This window comes from Chinchilla lanigera, unplaced genomic scaffold (genome assembly GCF_000276665.1).
Source record: "Chinchilla lanigera isolate Chin_1 unplaced genomic scaffold, ChiLan1.0 scaffold00084, whole genome shotgun sequence".
Classification (NCBI taxonomy): Eukaryota; Metazoa; Chordata; class Mammalia; order Rodentia; family Chinchillidae; genus Chinchilla; species Chinchilla lanigera.
The window spans coordinates 8105930-8129488 of NW_004955485.1; the positions used below are offsets into that span (position 1 = coordinate 8105930).

Here is a 23559-nt window from a genome sequence, read left to right on the forward strand (position 1 = left end):
TAATCAAAACTTTGTATTAAACCCAACTAAAAGGCCTGGGACTAACTCTGCCAAGGCATGGTCCACATCTCAGCACAGACACACAGACACCACACAAACACCACTAACAAAATCTCCTTCAAATCTGGCCCTGGAGGTTTTAATGTCATTAACAAGCAATTCCATAAGAAAAGATTTTGGCCATGACACTTCTAGACGTTTCTTACTTTTTTTTTCTCTCTCTCTTCCTACTATAAATCAAAAATTTTCTAGAAAAGAACCTCTTTATAAAGGTCTAAGTTTAAAGACATGATTAAAGGTAGCATAAATCTGGAAGCCAATGACCATAGCCAAACACCACAAAATTGATTAAAATTCATTCCATAAAGCTATACCACATGACAGGTACTAAAGCAAGCAAGGACTTACCTAGTTGGGGAACAAACTGACCAAGACCATAGACTATGTTAGTTAGAATCATTTTTCTAAACTGTCTATTCTTTTCAGATCTAAAGCCAAGAGTACTATCAAGTACCCTGATATTCCACTTTCCCTGCCATGCCCCTATTCCATGCCACAGATCTGATTACCACTGGGGCTGGCTACGAGACTGACCATCATTTCAATATGCACGAGCCCCCCAAGATTGTTAGGAGGATGAAAGGAAATGTCTTTGGACTCTAACCCACGGCAGGGCTTGGGCAGATGTGAGGCAGAGGCAGTGGCCCTTCTGCCCCTGCGCTCAGGCAGGACACCCCTGCCTTACAGGCAGCACAGAGTTAACTACCCACCCGCTCTGAGGAGCACAAAGGTACATCACTGCAACATGCCTAACATTTACATTGCCTCTCTCTGCTCATTAAACAGGTTTTGGTTAAATAATGAACAAACTGTATTACAGACTCCGATGAGAATTCCAAAATTATAAATCAACTGGGAAAGCCCAAAGGGGCAGACAGACAGGGAGGGGGGAGAAGGATAATATTGACTAATATAAAGGGCGCAGCTTGACAGTGGATATTCCTGCCACACCTGATCAAACACACTCCATGGGGGGAGGGGAAAGAGAGCAAGAGAGGGGAGATGGGACAAGACAGCCTGAAATTTGCATCCGGAAAAGATTAAAACTGATTCTTTGGGGATAGAGAAAATACATAATATATATTACTATAAATGCAAAACTGTACTAAAAGCTAACTCAAATGTCAAAGATTACAGCTTGAATAAATTTAAATATAAAAGCCATGTGCTTTCTTGAGTTAATGAGAGAGACATAAAAGAACAAACTGGGCCAGGAGGCTGAACAGAGCCTTATGCTGCTTTTCCTGGGCAATGGGTCCAAAGCACTACAGTGCGTATACTCAAAGGCTTCCCTCCAGACCTGAGAAAGAATTGGAATCCATTACTTTTGTAGCCTATGTTTCCTTTTTTTTTTTTTAATTGACCTATAAAGCTAGGTGTAGTCGGGCATGGCGGCACACGCCTGTAATCTCAGCACTTGGGAGGCTGAAGCAGGAGGATCGTTGTGAGTTTGAGACCAGCCTGGTCTACAAAGTGAGCTCAAGGCCAGCTTGAACTGCATAGCAAGACCCTGTCTCAAAAAGTGCCCTCCCACCAAAAAAAGCTAGATGTAGTGCCACAGGTCTATACTCTTAGCTATTTGGAAGGCTGAGACAGGAGGATCACTTGAGCCCAGAAATTCAAGGCTAGACTGGGCAACATGGCAAGACCACGTGTCTTTTTTTAACATACTAGAAAATTAACCCTTGTCAACTATACATTTCAAGCCAGGTATGGTGGCACATGCCTGTAATCCCAGCACTCAGAAGGCTAAGGCAGGAGGATCGCTTTGAGTTCAAGACCAGTCTGGGCTACATAATGAGTCTGAAGCCAGCCTTGAACTACAATAGTGACACCCTGTCTCAAAAAAAAAAAAAGTGGGGCTGGGGATTTAGCTCAGTGGCAAAAGCGCCTGCCTGGCAAGCTCAAGGTCGTGAGTTCAGTTCCCGGTACCGGAGAAAAACCAAAAAAAAAAAAAAAGTATTCAGTGGTTTCTTTTATATTTACAAAGTTGTACAGCCACTATTACTAGCTAATTCTAGAACAGTTTTATCACCCCTAAAAGAAACCCTGTACTCCTCAGAGCCCTGGCAGCCACACTTCTGCCTCACTCCTTCAGAAAAACTTCTTAAAAGGATGGCTAAGAGGGTTTAGGGAGCAAATGAGAGTGACAAATCAAGTCTCCTCACTAGTGGTAAGCTCAGGCTTCATTCAAAGCAGCAATATGCAAACTTTGTTCTGACACCTTTCTTCTTCCAAATGTAACCTACTCTTGAGATTTAGTATATGTAAAATATTCTATTACTGCACGTTAAATGCTACAGAAGGTGAAGTCACTATGCAGTTTGGGCAAATACTGACTGCAAATGTGGCCCAAAGACACACATCTGTGAAAATAACTGATAAGGTCTTAATGGAAATAACAGATTTATTTCCTTCACAAAAGCAGATAACATTTGTGGAGGGATAGGTAGTGCTTAGGCACTTATAATACCCTGAAGCTGCTTACAAGGAAAGGAAAATAAATCATTTTGGTATACTGACAATGTCCAGTGTTCTTACTAACCAAGTCAGCACACAGAAAGACTTCACAGAACAGGGACAAAGCCCAAGTCCACTTCACGAGTTAAACTGGGCAGAAGTCCTAGAATTCTGCCATCGCGCCTCCAGTCTACGTGGCTCGCCATAACCAGTCGTATAACATGGGCACAACCGCTTGAGCTTCTCTCTCCAAGTTCAAAACCCTTTCCCAGCCTCCTAGCACTGACACGCTTCCAGGAAAGCGTCCTCCTGACACTGCCAATCAGAAAATCTGTTTGTTTCTGTAAAAGAAACAAGAAATTGGTCATGGATGCAAAGTCCAGAACCACAGGGGCAACTGACCCATAAACCTGTTTCTGGGAGCCAGCACTGGGGAGAGAGCAGGGTCAGATCCAATCTGAAGACCATGAAATGCTCTATCTAGTTTGGTCCACCTTGGCATTTTCCCAGGTAGGTAACATATTACCCCTACAACAAGGGGGCACACTTGGCAGCCACCATTTCAATATCTGCCGCAGCTGTTGATCTTGGAAAACACTATTACCTTTCTCTTCCCTCCAAGGGAAAACTGAGAAACGCCCAGCTGTGTTCCTAGAACCACTGACAAAACTGGCTCCTCAACACATGCTGGCTTATTAGTTCCAAGTAGCAGATAACCTGACTGGATTCCTAACCCACGGAGGTAAGAAAATTAGCCAATCAACTATGATAGCTCTTAAGTGATGTATAGACCTCAAGACTTGGGCCACAGGTATGACCTCTGAGCTGACATCTGGCACGGGGCAGGAAGGAAGAAACAAGCAATGATCCAGACTGAACAGCAGGCAGGAAGTGCCCCTCAGCACCTCAAGGTCTTCAGAGGCCCTAAAAGGCCTTCGAGGGTGCTCTAGAATGATCATAGCCACTTTAGGGCGTCCCCAGCCACGTATAACAGCAACCCTTCACTGTGCATGAGATATTTACCAAATGTCTCTGATCATATTAACTTGTTTAATACAATTAATCTTAATCTCTTAATCTATCTTAGAAAAACAGTACTCTGAACTCTAGCCCTAAAAGAATTATAAATCCTCACTCACTGTATTTTCTTTCTAATTGGGCTATTTAAGCTTTATCTGTAAAACTATTTTAAAAACTATACACAAATTTCTAAAGCAGCTAAGTTATTTATAATATATGCCATAAAATAAGAACATACCAGGGGCCAGGATATAGCTCAGCGGCACAAGCGCCTGCCTGGCAAGCGCAAGGTCCTGAGTTCAATTTCTAGTACCAAAAAAAAAAAGTTACAGCAAAATAAGAACACATCACCTAGTAGCAGCATCAGCCCTGCTAACTAACTAAAAATTGCTTTCTCTATACTTAATTCTTGGCTAACATTTCCAAAGGTTTTTTCTATTGAGTGAAATGTGCTCCTTTATAGAAAACACAGTTTAGACAATTTAGGCCCCTGTTCAGTAAAGTAAAAAGGAACTTTTTGCCAGATCTTCTCCCATATTTTTCAGGAAAGGAGGAAAATTTTTGTTTATTAATTATTCAATTTTCAGAAGTCTAAATTTCATTAAGTTTTGGTCTGAGATCCGTCACTGGACAACAGTACTAAGGGTTACACTACAAGCACTCTTTACAGTCAACACAGGAAAACTCTTGGCAGTTTCCCTTTATTTTTCCCCCAGCACTTTTTATTCGCACAGTTTTTAATATATAGTAAACACATTCATTGTGGAGGGAATTGGTACACATACCTACTGCATCTTTTTTGTTTGTTTGTTTATTTTTTGGAGACAAGGTCTCACTATGTAGTGCAGGCTAGCCTTGAACTCACAGCAATCCTCCTACCTGAGCCTCTCTAGTGCTGGGAGTACAGGCATGCGCCACCATGCCCAGCCACCTACTGCATCTTGATCCTTTTTCCTTCCCCTTTCTCTCTCATCTTTCCCTTCCCATACTTTCAAAGAAGTAACTCTTTGATTCATTGATCATTTTCACTGTTTTTTTACTCTCAATTTCATTAATTCCCACTCTGTCTTCTTGGTTTCACATTTGGAATGTTCTTATCTTCCTAGTATATTAAGGTGTATTATTATGTTATTTGGGATTTTGTTTATTTGTTTGTTTTGTTTTGAGACACAGTCTTACTACATATTCCAGGATGACCTTGACCTCATATGTAGCCAAGGCTGGCCTCAACCTCAGGCAGTCATTCTGCCTCAGCCTCCTGAATGTTGAGATTATAGACAGGCCTTACCTATGCTCTATTCTTTTTATGTGTACGTTTATAACTGTAACCTTCCCTCTTAGATGTGCTTGCATTATGTCCCATGGTTTCTGGCATAGTACGCTTCCACTGTCACTGAGTCTAGGAATTTTTTCTTCCCTGATTTCTTTTGTGAACCACTGGTTGATTATTCAATATCTTCATGTGATTTCACAGTTTCTGTGGTGTTTTGTTTTTGGTTTTGGTTTTGGTTTTTTTTTGCTGTTGATTTTTAGCTTCATTCCATTATGACTGAATAGTATGCAGGAGATTATTTCAATTCTTTTGTATCCATTTAAGTATACTTTATAGCCTAAAATATTGTCTGTTTTAGAAAAAGTTCTGCCTGCTGTTGACAAAATGTAAATTCTGTTGTTGCTGGATAAAACGTTTTATGTATCCATTCAGTCCATTTGTTCAATGGTGTGGTTTATGTTTCTTTGCTGACTGACCTGTCCAGTTGTGAGAGTAGGGTATCGAAATCCCCTACTATGATAGCGTTGGTGCCTGTCTTTTCATTTTGTTTTGTTTTGTTGAGATAGGCTCTTGCCATGCAGCCCAAGCTGGCCTCAAACTCATGGCAATCCCCCTCCCTCAGCCTCCTCCTCCCTGAGACAGGGATTATAGGTATGTACCACCATGCCCAGCTCTTTTCTTTTTAAGTCCAGTAGTTTTTGTTTTATGAGATTGGGTACACCAACATTTGGTGCATAGATATTTACAACTGTTATCTCATCCTATGGAATTGTTCCCTTCACCAGTATATAGTGGTCATCTTTGTCTCTTCTAATCAGTTTTGGTTTGAAGTCTGCCGTGTGTGAAAATAAGACAGCCCCTCCTGCTTATGTGGAGCCTCCAGTTGAGTGGTGTGTGGTTTTTCCACGCTTTCCTCTGCAGTCTGCGTAATTCATTTTGGATGAAGTATGTCTCCTGGAGGCACAACAGGATATGGTTGCGTTTTGTCTTTTAATCCACTCTGCAAGTCTGCGTCTTCTGACTAGCGAGTTGAGACCACTGATACTGAAAATTATTATTGTAAGATGTTTTTGTTTTTGTTTTTTTTCCAGTACCAGGAATCAAACTCACGAACTTGCACTTGCCAGGCAGGCACTCTGCCACTGAGCTAAATTCCCAGCCCCTATTGTAAGATGTTTATCCAATGCTATCTATCATTGTATTAGTTTTCCAGTGCAGATTCCTTTACTTGTTTTCTTTAGTTTAACCACTCTCCCAGTTAGAATATACTTTCCTTCGGGCTCTTTGATACTGGTAGCTTCCCAGTCTCCGGGTAAGATTCAATAAACTGTTTTCTGCAATACTGGCTGAATGATCATGTATTAGTTTAGGATTCCTTTGTTGTGGAAAATCTTTCCTTCTCCATCAATTTTGAAGGCTAATTTTCACAATGTAAGAGTCTGGGCTGACAATTATTTTGTTTTAGGGCTTGAAAAACTTCACTCCAGTTTCTCCCAGCCATTATGGTTTGTGTTAAGAAATCTGCAGTTATTCTGATGGGGTTTTCCCTTTCAGTCTATATCTACCCTCCTTGAAAAACATATAGATGTTGAGACTTTCCTCCTTCATTCTCCCTCTCTCTCTCTCTCTTTCTCTCTCTCTCTCTCTCTCTCACACACACACACACACACACACACAACTTTTGTTCCTAAAGAAAGGAACAATATAGATCTGCATCGCAGCTCAATAAGGGTAATAAGAGTTAAAGTGACTTTGAGAATTCTAAACATGTAAATATGACATGGCAATTATATTCATGGGCCTTTCAGATTTTTTTTAAAAACAATATATGTAAATTGGCATGGTGGCATTGGGAGGCTCAGGCAGGAGGATTTCTACTAGTTCAAGACCAACGTGGGCTACACAGAGAGTTTAAGGCCAGCATGAACTATACAGCAAGACACCACCTCAAAAACAAAAAACACAAAATAAAAGAAAATAAAAATAAGCAAGGCATGGTAGTGTATACCTGTAATCCCAGAACTCAGGAGGCTGAGGCAGGAGTATCACCTCATATTCAAAGCCAGCCTAGGCTAAACAGTGTGTCCAGCCTGAACTATATAGTGAGACCCTGTCTCAAAAATAAATTTAACTAATTGATTTAAAAATAAAACAATGTAGGTATCACTTATTCACTCATATATACCTACAGTTGCTTTTGAATTATAAAGGAGAGTTGAGCAGATATGAAGTTGCATTATGGCCTGCAAAGCCTAAAATATTTACTACATGGTACTTTATAGGAAAAGTTCGTCTAAATCAAGCGTGGTGATGCATGCCTATAATCTCAGCCACTCAGGAGGCTGATGTAGGAGGACTACAAGGACTACAAGTTCAAGGCCAATCTGGCAAAACCCTGTCTCAAAATAAAAAGTAAAAAAGGCAGCAGATATAGCTCAGTGCTCCTGGGCTCAATCTCCAGTGCTAAAAAAAAAAAAAAAGGAAAGAAAGAAAGAAAAAAGAAAAGAGGAAGAAAAAAGGAGGAGAAAAGGAAAACAAGTCTATCCTTGTACTGTGTAATAAATCAGGTGCATTTTGACTTGGATGAGTAACCGTACCTAGATGTAAAGACTCACCTGTTATACTGTTTAAAACCTCCTTTAGATGACTGAAACTATGCAAGAGAGGGTCCCGTTCTTCATCCTATACAAAACATAGGTTAAAAAATAACATTATTGGGCCAAAAGAGGAAAAAGAAAACAAAGGTGTGGTATTTACATGCAATGGAGTACTACTCTATCATAAAAAGGATAAACCTGAATCACCTGTAGTAAAATAGATGCAGTCTGAGACCATAATGGTAAGTGAAATAAATCCAACACACAAGCTCAAGTACTGCACCATTTCCCTTATATGAGAACCCAAAATATAAAAAAGAAGCAAGGTAAAAGATAGGCCATAGGGAAACAGATTTTTGGCAAAGGTGAAGGGGACCAAAAGATGGAAGGAGTGAGGAGGGAGAGGTGGAAGACTAAAAAAATTAATTACATGTACCAACTTCCCCCAAGGAACATAGTCATTATGTGATACAAACAGACTAATAAAAAAAACTAGAAAGCATGAAGAAAATAAAGGATAGATCAAGGGGTTTTCCCTGGGTCGAATCAGATTGTGTTTCTTCTGCAAGAAAGAAATCTAGCCATAGTTCATACTTTCCTGTTTCTTAAACTCTTATTTCACAGAGATACTCTGGGCTTACCCAAAATAATGAACCCTAAACTGCTAATGTATGCCATCACTGTAACACTTCAGCTGCTACAGACTGTGGTCCTTTTATGCGTGTTACTCTGTCCCCTCCTCTCTTCAGGTTCATTATGTGATCACACACTCATTTCTTTTTTTTTTTTTTTTTTTGGGTTTTTTTTTTCTGGCACCAGGAGTCGAACTCACGACCTCACGCTTGCCAGGCAGGCACTGTGCCACTGAGCTAAATCCCCAGCCCCTAACACACTCATTTCTGAGACACTCCAGACTCCATTTTCACTTCAAGACTAGTTTGGTTTGTTTTTTTTTTTTAGCACTAGGGAATGAACTTAGGGCTTCTGGCAGTACCAGGTAAGCACTCTACCTCCAAGCTACATCTTCAGCCCCCAAACCAATCCATAAATGAACTTGAGAAAATTCAAGCACTCTCACTGAGTGTGTTTATATATACTTACCAAATTGGGAATTCCAAACTTGTTGTTATAATTGTGACAAAAATTATTTGTTTATATAGTGCCACAAAAAAATCCTTGAATATATATACACAACAACAATAAAAAAAGATTAAGTTTATAACACGGGCAGTTTTTTATTCATCTGACTGGCAAAAATGGTCTATTCTCTTTTTTTCTTGATCTTTTTGAGACAGGGTTTCACTATGCAGTTCAGGCTGATCTTGAACTCACAGGCTGGTCTCAGACTCTCAATAATCCTCCTGCCTCCGCCTCCCAAGTGCTGGGATTACAGGCATGCGCCACCATGCCTGTCTGGCCTATTCTTGTTTTTGTTTTGCTTTGTTTTGTTTTTGGTACAGGGAATCGAACTCAGGACCTTGCACTTACCAGGCAGGCGCTTGTGCTGCTGAGCTATATCGCCAGCCCCTGGCCTATTCTTATATGGACGTTTGCTGAAACTCCCACAGTCCCTGTGAGAGGTGTCATTACCAAGCAACCAAGCCATTATTGTATCAACTATTATGCCAACTTAAATGAATTGGATAGGTAATTACAACCATAGGCAATTAGAGGAAAAAGAATATCACATTTTTAGGCAACTAAACTAGTCCCAAATATCAGTTTAAATTGTTTATAAAAATTGCTAATCCAGGCATGGTGGTGCACACCTGTAATCCCAGCTATGGGAAGACAGGCAGGAGAATAATCATGAGTTCAAAGCCAGCCTGAACTACATAGTGAATTCAAGTCCCACCTGTACTACACTGACCCTGTCTCAAAAAACAAAAATAAAAATAAAACCAAAAAATTGCTAGAATAATGTCATCTTTTGGGCCCAAAAGGGGGGAAACACTGTACATCTGATGCTAGTTAGAATAAAATAGAAGTGTCCTTGATACCAAGTATGACTCTGATTTCCTACCATTCATTCTCATTATTATTGGGAATTTTACTACTGTTTTAACCAAGGACCAGATTCCCTGCAAAAACTCAGTGACCAGGCTATCTGCCTATTCCCCACTTACCAATGGTGTATGGGTGCTCCATCGGGCATTTCGTTTGATAGCCCCAACCACAATGTTAATCTCCCCTTGAATGATGTAAATATTCTTATCCACCATCCTGACAAACCTACCAAAACAGATAAAAGTCTGATTAATATTTGGTTACCCAGACCACATCCATGCTTAAATCAGTTCCTGATAAGGGTAGAAGTGTAATTTAACTTTAATACCAAAATTTTTCATCTGTAATTATAAGATAGATAAATGAATTCCATCTTACATTATGATGCTAACTAACTGGCTCTCCTAGAGGTCTCTAGAAGTAGTTCAGAGCAGTTCAAGATACAACTCAAAAATTATCAATCCAAACAATTTCTCAAACACTCTCTAGCAGGTATGTCAGATTTTTCAAAGTCAATTGTTTTTTAAAAACCATGTAATACTTAATATTCAAAAAGATACAGAGTAATATCACAGCCAATACTCAGATTAACAGTGCAAATGAAGCTTCTCTGTATCCTCCCTGGTTATATCCTCCTCTCTCACCCATGAATCCTGCTATTATAAATCAATGGTTTTGAAGCTCTCATGTAGCTTTATACTCTTCCTTTATTGACAAGTATCTTTCAACAATATATAGTATTACCAGGCATGGTGGCACACGCCTGTGACTGCAGCACTTGGGAGGCTGAAGCAGGAGGATCACTGTGAGATCAAGGCCAGCCTGGGCTACAAAGTAAATTCAAGGCCAGCCTGAACTGCATAGTGAAACTTTGTCTCAAAAAAAACCAACCAACCAACCAATCAATCCATCAATAAAGCATTATTCTGTATGTTTTATATATAACATAGATTCTTCTGTAATTTGCTCCTTTCCCATGAAACGTTATATACTGTATCTGAGTCACCCATTTTGATACATATAGTTAACATATTTTGTACAGGTGCATATCCTGATATGAACATACAGACTAGAGGGTCTGGGCAGATGTACCCAAACTCATAACCATAGTTATCTCTAGAAAAGGTACTATGAAATCAAAATATGATCAGAAGATATTTTAGCCTTATGTTTTAATTTTTTACAGGAAGAATATATTACTGAATTAGTAAAACATCAATAATGATAAAGAGGTTAAGATAATTTCTGCTTCTGAGGCACGTATTCTATTTACTGAGGTCTGAGAGAACTAGAAGTTCATAGAATAGAAAACACAAACTGCAATTTAGAAAAAGTAAACTAAAAGTCCCTCTATTTGCTTATTTTGCATAAATGGAGCCCCCAGCAAGTAAAAACTATGAAAACCACTACAATAAAGAAAAAAAACTAGCATAAATTTAGTCAGGGTCCACAACACCTCCTCAACCTATAGGAAACATAAGACAACATTTATATTAATGACAATTTAAAGAAAGGACTGGATTGGTTCCCAAAGAATATTTGTTTTCCAAATAATCTAGAAGCATAAGCATGTTTTCTTCTGAGAATGTTCAATAATGAGAAAGTACAATGCACAACAAATGTTCTCTTCCGAGGAGAACCAAGAAATAAAAGGTAAATTTTTAAATGATTTAAGGTACCAGAAGAAAAAAGATCCTATTTTCCATAATACTTCCCCTCATGAAGCTATGCAGACAGGACGAACATGCTGTGCATCTCTGGGATGACTTGTAATGAATTACTAACAGAGGCTGCCTCCAAGGAAGAAACTGGGTGATGGGGAAAGGAGTGAGGAGGCTTACTTTTATCAATACATTCTTTCATACCTTTTGAATTTTGTGTCATAAATATATGTTTACCTATCTGCTATGGTTTGTGTCTAGACGCCCCCCTAAAACCTCATCTAGTCATTGGTGGGGCTTTTTGGAGGTGGCTGGATCTAGAGTATGTGATGGTGGGATCAAGGATTTGATGCTGGGATTAAGGGTGCGAGTGCTACCCGCCCGGATAGCCTATATAAAATATGAGAGAAGGAGGGCTGGTGCATCTCTGGGATGCTGGCCACTTGTTTGCTGCTTGCTGCCTTCTGTCTCTCCTGCTTTGCCATGAGCTGTTTCTTCTTTGTGGTGCCCCTCTGCCACACCACCCTGCCTTGGAGCCAGTCAACCATGGACTGAAACCTCTACAAATTGTGAGCCAAATAAACCTTTCCTTCTTTAACTTTGAGTGTCCGGTGTTTTGTCCCAGCAATAAGAAAAAGTAACTAAGACACTACCTTTAAATTTTAATTAACTGAGTTTTAAAAACTGAATAAGCTCTTTAGGAAAGTAGTTGTAATATTACATGTGCCAGTGATTAAAGGAGTAATGAAAGCTCACTGACAAACATTTACCTCATTCAGTCAGACATACATGGCATATGTTAAGCAAGAATTGTCCCTACCCAGCCACGAGATATTCCAAAAGGAATTTATAATCTACTGTATTAGGCGAATACAGACACATAAAAATAATATGCAGTACTACAATGGTGAAGTAAAGAAAATTATTTCCTGAGCCTGGCAGTGGCTTATGCCTATAATCTCAGCTCTCAGGAGGCTGACGCAGGAGGACTGTCTCCAGTTCAAGGCCAGCCTAGGCTATATTGTTGCGGGAAAATTGAGTCAACAGTAGCCAGGAGCTCAGCAGAAGAAAAGAGATTTTATTTAACACCAGCAGACCCCAGAGGAGTAGTCTCCAAAGTCTGAGGCCCTGATTATAGAAAGTTTGTCTTTTTCAATGGGATGACAAGCGGGAGTTACAAAAAAAAACCTAAGATAAGCATAGCTGAAGGCCATGGTATGCTGGGTATCTTGTAGTGAGCACAGCTGTATGCAGCAAAGTTGTTTTTAGTACATTCACAGAAGTTTCAATTTGATAACAAATCATATGATTTAGCTAGTTCAGTGGCAGAAAACACAATGGCTGCTGCTTTAATGGACAAAATGGCTGCAGCTAAGTCAGGATTTCTGCTTTAACAGCATAATGAGTTCAAGGCCAGCCTGAGTTACAGAGTGAGACCCTGTTTCAAATTAATCAGTCAATCAATCGACCAATCACTTCTAGGGAGGGCCTTGGAAAGGTAACTGAAAGACAGGATTTAAAGAGTCAAAAATACAAGGAGAGACTGGCAACAGTACAGTCTTGTAATGGAAAATTTCAGTACACAGTTAAGGAATCATGCTTATTCTAGATAGGAAGAAACACTCCAAGGGAGGTAAAGCTAAGAAAGCAAGTAAGAGACATAGTCAATGAAAGTTTTCAGTGTAGTAATCATCACTGTTAAAAATATTTGGGAACCTAGAAGGAGACATTATAAAGAATAAGAATAGAAATAAAAACAATAAGTTTTTCTTTAAAAGATCTAGGAGAGAGCTGGGCATGGTTTTATCAGAAATAAGATGAGAAGGAACAAGCAAATACATGCCAAAGAACACCTTGGGCCAGATAAGCCCCTGGGCTACAGACTCTGAGCCAGTGTGTTCTTTGAAAGCCCTGTTTATTTAAGGCTGGAAGTGGCCAGGCCCTCTCCTAGTGCTCTGCAGCATCCCAGTAACCATAGGGTCCAAAGAGAAGGACCTACTGTATCAACTGGCAGCTCCCTCATGATCTGAGAAGCAGGAGAAACAAAAACAATAAACTAGATCTTTACTTTATGGAGTACCAAAAATTCTATTTCTTATTAATTAGATTTAAATGTGAAAAAAAAACTTGAAAACTTTTAGAATATGTGGGAATACTTTGCTAAACCCAGGATATGGGAGAAGTACTTAAGCAGGAAATAAAAAATACACCCTTAAAAAAAAGCAAATTCAGTCATGTTAAAGATGTTTATTCAAAAGACATCATAAGAAAGGGCAACCTGCTCAGGACCCCTCCTGTCTCTCAGGATCTATTCCTTTTTCCCATCCCTTTTCTCCAATACATTTTCATACTCTTAAAAAGGGGGGCGGAGCAGGTGTGGTAATACAGGACTATAATCTTAGACCTGAGGAGGCAAAGAAAGGAGTATTGCAAGTTTAACACCAGCCTGGGCTGCATAGTGAGATCCTGTCTCAAAAAAAAAAAGCCAGGCATGGTGGCAAATGACTGTAATTCCAGCACTTGAGAGGCTGAGGCAGGATTGCCATGAGTTTAAGGCCAGCCTAGGCTACACAGTGAGTTCAAGGCCAGTTTGAACTACATAGCAAGACCTTTTTTTTTAAAAAAAGGTAAAAGTTAAGTCATAAACTGGGAGGAAACATTTGTAACATATAACTAATCAAGGACAAATAACCACACTAGTCAATAACTGCTACAAAAACTAAAATAAATAGATATGTAACCTATCACCAAAATTAGCTAGTGACAGAGAATAAGCAGTTCACAGAATATAAACAGCAAATAAACATGAAAAGATTATTAGCTTCATTAATGATCAAGAAAATAATAAATTAATGTTATAATGAAATATAGTTTATATTCCCCCTCCAAATTTTAAATCTGATAATACTAAGACCTGGTAAAAATGTAGACCAAGTGGCTAGCATCTATATATACTGACACAACCAATTTAAGTTTTGGGGGGGTTTGCTGTTGTTGTTTTATTTTTTTATTTTTTATTTTTTTTTTTTTGGTTTTTCTCCGGTACCGGGAACCAAACTCACGACCTTGCGCTTGCCAGGCAGGCGCTTTTGCCGCTGAGCTAAATCCCCAGCCCCCTGTTGTTGTTTTATTATTATTTTTTTCTTTCAAGACAAGATCTCATTATGTAACTCAGGTTGCCTTCAAACTCATGGTGATCCTCCTGCCTCAGCCTCCCAAGTGCTGGTATTACAGGCATGCACCACCACACTCAACTGATACAACTAATTTGGATAAATTCAGCATATCATGTTATAAAGTTCAGTCTATTTCTACCATAAATCTATGAGTATCTCAGGGAAAGAGATCATAACTTATTCACCTTTTTATCCCTAATACCTAAAACATAGTCACAAAAATGATTAATAAATGTTGAACAAATGAAAAAAATGGAATGAACAGTAAATTAACTAACATCAAGACTGATTCATCGGGGCTAGGAATTTAGCTCACTGGCAAAGCGCCTGCCTGGCAAGCGCAAGGTCGTGAGTTCGGTTCCCGGTACCGGAGAAAAACCAAAAAAATAAAAAAATAAAAATAAAAAGACTGATTCATCAAAAATGGTGCAACTCACATTTGCAAGAATCACTTCTTGTGAGAACAGTGACTTCCTAGAAGAATGACTCTTAAAGGAGCCAGGCAAATCTTTCTGTACCTCACATCTGTTTCTCTACCGGAAGTTGTAAACCTTCTGTGCAGGTCAGCCTACAGACAAAAAGAACCCATGCTGACCTACCAGCCAAATTGTGCTTCCTTTTCATTTCTATCTTTCCTGTATCTCCTGGGAGATATTGGGATATTGACATTTATTCTGTGAGGTCTATAATTCTTTATATAATTGACAATTCATATATATGTATATCTTTCTCCGGTTCTGAATGGCCATTATTAGTATGTTATTTATTTTCTTAATCACTTTTAAAAGTTGTCCTTATCCAATTAGCAAAGAGATTCTCCAAAGGCAAAGACTCAGGTTTCAAATAAATTCTCCAAAGGCTTTTATTTGTATTTGTTTGTTTTTGTTTTCTACTACAGAGCTGTGCAAACCAAGAAAGCTCTGATGGGCTTTCTAAGAGGGTAGGTGGTAACAAGAAGCTGAATGGCCCTCAGTGGGTCCTTCCAAGGTTCAAATTCACTCAATCCTTTAATAGTCCAGAGAAGCACTAATGATGCAGAGCATATAACATTTCCAGAGCTGGCCAAACAACCCCACATTTTTGTGCTTTATTCAGACTGACCCAGACTTACTTAACTAGTAAACAACTTATTGGCCTCAAGAAATTTACTCAAATCTGGAGGTAAGAGAACATCAAACCAGGAAAAAAAGACAAGGCACAACTGGAAAATCCTCTCAAACCTGCTAATCCGGTGACCAGTGCACCTCAGCTCTGCCATGCCATCTCCTCCCTCTGTGGAGATTCTGGGAGGATCGCCAGAACAATATGTAGGGTAAGACATTGATATGTCCCAAAGCTGCCCAAAGATCTTCCTTCTGTCATCTTGTAGATGAAAAAATGAAACGAAGCTTCCTATTACTCATCTTTTGACCACTCAGGACACCCAAACTATAAGGGTGACAGTTGGCACAGCAGGACAAAGGAAAAAAGCCTGCACAATTATGCATGGAGAACTGCAGCAATTAAGGCTCACAAAGCCTGCTCATTGGGCCGGGGATATAGCTCAGTGGCACAAGTGCCTGCCTCGAAAGCGTAAGGTCCTGAGTTCGACTCCTGGTACCAAAAAAAAAGCCTGCTCATCCCTCTTATGATGGGTGTTAATGCTGCCATGGCCATGATACAGTGATTGTGTCCAATCCACACACATACTTTGGCCTACAAAAGGTTTTAAAACTTGTAACTAATTTTCAACAATTAGAAAACATAATGAAATGGAATTCTAGCTTCTCTTAAAAAATAGCAAGACTGGTCATACTGTGTTAACATTCACAAAGAGGAACAATGTATTCAGTAAGTTGCAAACTGCCTCTTCTAAAAACCCACCTGGGTTCTCCAGTAAACCGCAGTCTGCAGTACATCCACTCCCTCCTAAGCCATTCACTGACAGCTGACCGTCTGAACTTGTAACCCGTTTATATGATGTCATCACAATTCCATAATCATTTGTAGTAGTACTGCTTCGACAATCACTTCTACTCCTACTGTAACATATCACTACTTCCATGATCATATCCACTACTTCTGAGGCTCCAGAGCAACACACTACCCTACTGAATTTTCCCTTAATTAAACAATTATAGGTGAATATACTGAAATACAGAAAAAGAGAAACAATGGAAGACGAACTACAGCCTACTACATTTACATAGTTCTTCCAGCCTGAAATAAGTAAAATGAATCTCTCCTCTCTTCAGCTCAACCCAAAATAACCCCAACAGCAGAATCATTCCAATCAGTCACATTGATTGACAAGGATAGAGTATGATCAATCAATTAGAAGAGGCATACAAAGGCTAAAATGATCTTCCTAGTGAGTGTTCTATGTTAGTGTCTCCTCAAAAGCAGGAGCTGCCTTTTTCCTCCCCAGATGCTGCACAGTAACCAGTCTAAGTATTCTCTCAATTAAGTCATTATTTAAAAGTGTCCATCATTCTGACTTCTAGAACACAGGGAAGTGAAATAGCAGTGGAACTCTGAGAACTGTGAGCTGAAACCACTGCTGGTGCCCAGCTACTGAGATATGACCACAGCTTGCGTTCCCACTGTGCTAACAAGTATCACTGTCAAGACTCCAAGGTACTTGGCCCTAGAGCCACCATAAAAAGCAGCTCAAATACAAGTCTTGAAGGAAGGACAACATTTTTGATTTATGGGTGTGTGGGAGTTACATCTATCTAGAAAATGACTTTTAGGGGACAAGGGAGTGCTGGGGATAGAACCCAGAGTCTTGCACATGCCACATAAATCTCCACCACTGAGCTACACCCTCAGCCTCAAAAATGACTTTTTAAGAAAATCTTTGATGCCTTTATAGTCACCCTCAGGCCCAAGTGAAAAGATGCTACATTGGTCACACTTATCCACCCCGAGACCATATTGGCTATATGCAAAGTACAATCAACTTGACACAACAATGGTTCAGATGAGCAAGGCAAGTCCATCAAATCTGGATACTTCCTGAGTAACTATATCATTTCTTTTCTTTTTCTTTTTTTTTTTTTTTTTTGGTCTTTTTGAGACAGGGTGTCACTATGTAGTTCAGGCTGGCCTTGGGCTAACTTTGTAGCTCAGACTGGCCTCGAACTCACAACAATCCTCCTGCCTCAGCCTCCTGAGTGCTAGGATTACAGGAATGCGCTACCATGCCCGGCTGACTATGTCATTTCATTTGCTATTCTCAGCTACTTTTTTGAAAATTCTACAATTTAGATCAGCAAGTTAAATTGTAAATCGTTTTCCATATCATGTCCTCTTTTTTTTGAGGGGGGGGCGTTGAGACAGGCTCTCACTATGTAGTTCACGCTGGCCTTGAGCTCACTAAGTAGCTCAGGCTGGCCTCAAACTCAGCAATCCTCCTGCCTCAGCCTCCCAAGTGCTGGGATTATAGGCATGCACCACTACACCCAGCTTTCCAGTGTCATTTCTATCCCACTTATTTAAAATCAATAAATATAAACTATAAATGCTATCCCTTCTGCTTCTAGCACACACATACACATTTAACACAATTTCAGGAGCTTTCCAGTAGCCAGGAGAAACTGAGCCAGGAACTAGCCAGGAGAAAGTGAGTTCAATCACTTTATCTTCCTAGATAATTTTCCCTTCCAACACCATGAGATTTTGATCCAATCGCTTCTTAGCCTTTTGGCTAAAATCAAGTGGAGATTTTCATCCTCCTGGTTATTACCTCACCATGCAAAAGTGCAGTATGCCTGACTGCAGGTCCAGAACTGTTTACATACTAAAACCAATCCCAGGTATACATATAATAAGTGTTATAGCCGGGGGTGGTGGCACACACCTGTAATCCCAGCACTCGGGAGGCTGAGGCAGGTGGATTGTTGTGAGTTCAAGGCCAGCTTGGGCTACAAAGTGAGCTCAAGGCCAGCCTGAACTGCACAGCAAGACCTTGTCTCAAAAAGATTTAAAAAAAAAGGGGGGGGGCTGGGGATATAGCTCAGTGGCACAAGTGCCTGGTCCTGAGTTCAACTCCCAGTACCGCAAAAAAAAAAAAAAGTGTTATCGCAGGATAACAGTTATTAAATGCCCACTACCTGCTGAAAAGCATTAGACTTACCCTACTTTTAACCTTACCACATCCTTGAGCTAGGGGACTGTGCATACAGAATCTGCAAAAAAAAAAAAAAAATGTATACACACTTCAAGAGAAGAAAAATAGTATGATGTCTTTTCAACAGTGTTACGCTCATATGGGAAACCCTAGAGGATATCATATACCATAGAAAACCCACTACTACACTGTGGCCCTTAGAGAAGAAATTAAAAATGCATGTGCAGCAATCTCAGTGACCAAGGTTACCCAAGCAGCAGTTTACCATACTAATAATGTCTGGAAGCTAATGGCCACCACTTTGACCACCTCTTGTAATTGAGAGGCCAAAGGTAACTTGCATTAATCTTACAATGTCTCAATAAATTTAGTATTAAAATATTTATTCTAGTTTTTCTTTTCCTGAAGTGTATATACATTTTTTGCCATACTCTGTACATGCTACTCCTTTTAAATAATGCATAACCTGCATGATTCCAAAGCAGATCTCTTCATGGATATCCTCCACAGGGCCTAGCGCAGTGCCTTTGTATACCTGGTATAAAGGCATACAAATTTCTCTATTGTGCATTTAAAAATATTATCTAATCCCTCCTCTCGAAAAGTACTCTTCACCTTCAGTGGACTTTTCTGGCCTCACAACACAGCAGTTTATCAAAGGTCATCATTCTGTAAACTACAATCTGGGGTTATGCTCCATCATTCATTCTGCCTCCCTGATCCTACCACAACTCGCCAATCATGTCTCACAACGCTTTCAACCCACTAAAAATAATTGGCCGAACACTGCCAGAATTTAAACCCCCCCTTTGGTCCCTGTCCAGTGTGTCAGTGGCTTCCTTGTGGTTAAAGCTCACCTCATCAGGCCATGGGAAAAGGCCTACGGGGAGACCCCAGCCCAAAACACACACCGGAAGAGGACACCTGCCAGCAACCGCGTAAAGGAAGAGACAGGCCCAGAAAGCAAGTCCCGTGTTTGCACACAGCCCCAGAGCTGCGGAAAAGCTGCCCCGCAAGAGAAGAACTTCCCACGGCCAGTTCCGCAGGCCGCTGGCCCGAGCCCTTCCGCGTCATCCTGCCGACCGCGCGGGCCAGGCTGCTCCGGCCCACGGCTCGGCACGAACGGGCCGAGCGGCTAGACCAGCAGGCACACGGCAGCGCTGCGGCGCCGGCGGAGACCCAGCTCCGAGGCCGGAAGCGGCCTGCACAGGGCACCTCCTGCGCTTTGCTCTTGGCCGGCGCACCGGGCTCCGCAGCATGCGGAAAGCTCCGGAAGCCCCGCGGAACTCGGGACGGGCCGGGACCCGCCGCCAGGCATCGCCTCCCGCCGCGGGCCGACCTCTGCCCCGCGCGCCTCCCAGGCCCCGCCCACCGCAGCCCGCTTCCGTCGTGCCGCCGCGCCCGCGTCCACAACCCACCCGGCGCGCCCCCTCGACGCTTCATCCCCCAGTTCCCGGCGTGGACGCCAGGGTGGCCTCCGCGGCGCTACGACTCCCGGAGCGGACTGGCGGACCTGTCAGCGGATCCAAGATGGCGGGGCCTAGTCCCAGGACCAGCGGCCGCGGCTCATGTCAGCTGCGCCCCCGCGGCGGCTCCCAGCGGCTACCCCGGCTCGGATGGCAGATGGGAGGCGGAGAGGAGTCCGCTTTCGGGAAGTGAAGGCTGAAGTCGGGACGGACTCGCACAGCTGGCCAGAATGGGTCGGCCGGGCCGGGCGGTGGAACCGGCTACCTTCCCTGTCAGCTCACTGACGTGGTAACTAGCCTCAGTCTAGCCCGCTGCCTAGTAACTACGCGAGCCCTGCCGCCCACAGCCAATCACAGCTTGGGACTGTGAAAAGTGGCATTCCACTTACCCAATCGAAGAAATGAATTGGCCCCAGGAGGCGGGAATGCCTGAAGAGGCGAGATTACCAGGGAAAGAAAAGAGTAGGTAGGGCATAACCAACGAATAAGAGAATTGTCTGAGTGACAGTTATAAAAGCCAATGAAAATAAGGAATTTTGCTGGGCGGTTGGAGAGGAGGAGTTACGTAGAGTTTGGTTGCAGCGCGCCGCTTGGCAGTGGCCGCTGGGCCTTGCGCGGAGGAAGGCTGTGATTTGCTGGAAGGGGGGCGGGGCATATTTTGAGAGCTTGAGCGGGCGCCCCTACTCCACCGCCCACACTCTTATCAATACTCCGCTCCTTGAGGGATTACCCCCTTTCGGGACAGCTCTAGGACCCCTTGATCCTAAATTCCGCTGAACTGTTTCACCCCCTGCTATCCCCGCCCTCTTGTCTACACGTCCCATTTTGACTTTTCATAGGTGTGACTGACCCATACCAGCTGTTTCTTGGTGTCTTCTGCCCCGTTCCTCCAGAACAAGAGAAAATGGGAGATGGTAGAAATCTTTGATATATAATTTAAGTCTCCTTATTTTATAGAACAGAAAGCTGAGTCCTAGCTAGTAAGTGGCAGAGTAGAGAGACAAACCAAGGTGTCCTCACCCCCAGCTCAGCTCTTTTCCACTGATTCGTGGTACCTGTTATGCCTTACTCTATCAAGTTATAACCCCCAACTCTGACCCTCATCTCAAGGCTTGAACACGCCTCACCAACCAGGAGCAAAGCTAATCACACAAGTTAGAACACATCACTATTGACACTAAAGCTAAGAGGTTGAGGGCTAGATATCCCCTTTTTTTTTTTAGACAGTCTAGTTCAGGCTGGCCTGGAACTCACTTTTTAGCACAGGCTGGCCTCGAACTCCCAGCAATCTTCCTAAAAAAACAAACCAACAAACTTTCCTGCCTCAGCTTGCAGATTGAATTGTGGAAATCCCCATCTGTCTGTTGAGTCGAACCCAGGTGTCCCTGTAGACAGGGAGAGGCTGTTGGGAGACAGTGAAAAATAACACCAGTTTTCACTGGGCTGCACATCCTAACATTTGGGAGGCAGAAGAATGGCTAAGACTTCAAGGCTAATCTGGGCTGCATAGTGAGTTCAACGCTAGTCTCAACTACACAGACTCTGTCTCAAAACAACAAAAGCAATAAAACCAAAAATAACAAAAACAGGAAAAGACGTCAATTCTCTCCACATTCCTCCAATTTATGGATAACTGTAGTCCAGGGAAGCTCCATACCTAACCCCGTAGGAATATATCCCAAAACCAATCATCCAAAATCATGTGTTAGGATCCTCTAATTTAAAGAACCATTCAGAGCTACCATCAGACCTGAAGAGCCCCCTCCACAGCTACCTGCATATCTGTTCATTGGGGTCCTGATCTCTGAGTCCAGCTAAGGATCTTGCTTCTTTCACACAGATAGTCAGGGGAAGAGGATCCATCACACCACATCATTTCACACTATCTTTCAGGCTTTGTCTTCATTTGAAAAGTGGGTATTGGTCTCCTGGGCCTGTCTCAGATTAAGAAGTCATGGAGAGGGCCAGGGATATGGCTCAGTGGTACAGTGGTCCTGAGTTCAATTCCTGATACCAAAAAAGTCATGGAGAGCTACTGAAACATCTTCTAAATGTATCAAAATTCCCTACCACTCTACCTTTCCATATGCCTCCAGAAATTCATCACTTTGAAAGCATGTGATTGTACATTAAAGATGGACAGGAGAGAGATAACAATTCACTAACCCCTACTAACTACTATCATCTTACAAATAAATCATCTTCCCCTTAGATTTCAGTATGATTTTTAAGTTAAAAAATTATTTTATTACTTGAGTATAAAGACAAATTTATGCCAGCAGGTAGAGGCTATTGATTACCCGTATTTTCAATGGAGGCTGGGTGGGAGGGGGGACTCACTTGGTCTTATATGATTGAGCCAGTGAATTTGGCTCTAATCAGAATCAGAAGGAATTTAGCACCCTTACCTTCTCTGCTCTTCTCAAAATGCTTTTGAACAGTAACCATTTTCTTAAGTAAATGGTAGACAGCCTCAGGAAGATGAGGAGCAAGTCCTTTGGACTTAAGGATTCTCAAGAGTTTATTGCTCATCACAAAACATACTTCCATAACCTTGTGTGAGTCTGCCAGGATAACATGAATGTGTGATGGAGTCAGACTTTTCTTGACCACTTTGTAAATCTGCTCCTTTACATTACCAGATATCACCTTCAGGCAAGTGGAGATGCCCAGAGCAGACTGGGACAGGTTCTCCCCAGAGCATGCATGCTGGGGTCAATCCAGCAGCAAAAACGAAAACCAACAACAACAACAAAGACCTGGGAGTATGCAATATTTATTGAGTTTCTACATTATGCCTAGAAACAGAAGGATGAAAAAGATGTAGTCAGTTGTACTCTTAAATCTCAGTCACATAGGGGGCCACTCATAAGCTGGACCCTGTAATGCAGCAGGTGAGAGAATAGAGCATGCACCCCAGGATCATGGGAGCGAGAGGCTAGACTCTGCCTAACCTGGGAATTTGGAAGACCTTCCCAAGAGAATGAGGTCTGAGTGGAACTTAGGAGGACAGAGAGGGGCTGGAAAGATTGATTACTGTCAGGAGGCTAGTGGTGTGCCACTAGGAGGCTGTATGAAGACAGGGTTGGCTCCTGAAGGTCAAGTATGCCAGACTAGGGCCTTGACTTTTTATCCTAAGTGGAATTAAGAACCTTTAAAGGGTTTTAAGCAGAGATGTGGGTGGTCAGATTCACTTTGGGAGCATATTTTGGCCGGGTTTAGGGTTCTCAGGAGCACCGGGCAACCTGGTCCAATGCTACATGTTCCTTGGACGTCTATCTTGTCCCTTGAAAATTCCTAATCAGCAAGCACCAAGGCCATGCCCTGCCCACAAGGCTGACCTGCTACCGGCCCTGTCGAAGCTGGGAGAGCACAGCCCAGGAAACGGAGGAAGGTACAAGAGAGATAGGGGGGGCAAAGGCCCACCCCTTTGGAAAGCACCAGCCCGGGTCCAAGGAACCCGCAGCTGCCCTGCCAATCGGGGTGGCAGTGAATTAAGTTAGCTGTCCAAGGTCAGCCGGCGAGGGCACAGGTAGTAGTGGGGTTGGAATCCCACTTTAGCTTGCCTCATTTCAAAGCCCGATTTTTTCACGAAGTCTCCTTCCATGGGGCAGGGGGTGGCGGGGTAGTCAACTTGAGAAGCAGGATAGATGAGGAAAAGGGCACAGAGAAAGAGAAATTGGTCTCTCAGAGTGGCAGAGGCAGGAGCAGAGAGGCAGAAAACAGGA

At 42.0% G+C, this 23559-nt stretch overlaps 1 protein-coding gene across 6 annotated transcripts in view; it reads right to left on the reverse strand.

Annotated features, from left to right (window-relative positions):
* Positions 1–20145, reverse strand: part of Gbf1 (golgi brefeldin A resistant guanine nucleotide exchange factor 1) — a 119914-nt gene extending 99769 nt beyond the window's left edge. For 4 of the 6 annotated variants that reach the window (XM_005403851.2, XM_005403849.2, XM_005403850.2 and 1 more), the window contains exons 1-3: positions 19879–20145; positions 9537–9642; positions 7429–7495 (exon numbers count right to left, since the gene is read on the reverse strand). In XM_005403851.2, the coding sequence (XP_005403908.1) occupies positions 7429–7495; positions 9537–9632 (163 nt within the window). In that variant the 5' untranslated portion in view covers positions 9633–9642; positions 19879–20145. The other 2 variants (XM_005403847.2, XM_005403848.2) reach the window with 2 other exon arrangements.
* Between the last annotated feature and the right edge of the window lie 3414 nt (positions 20146–23559).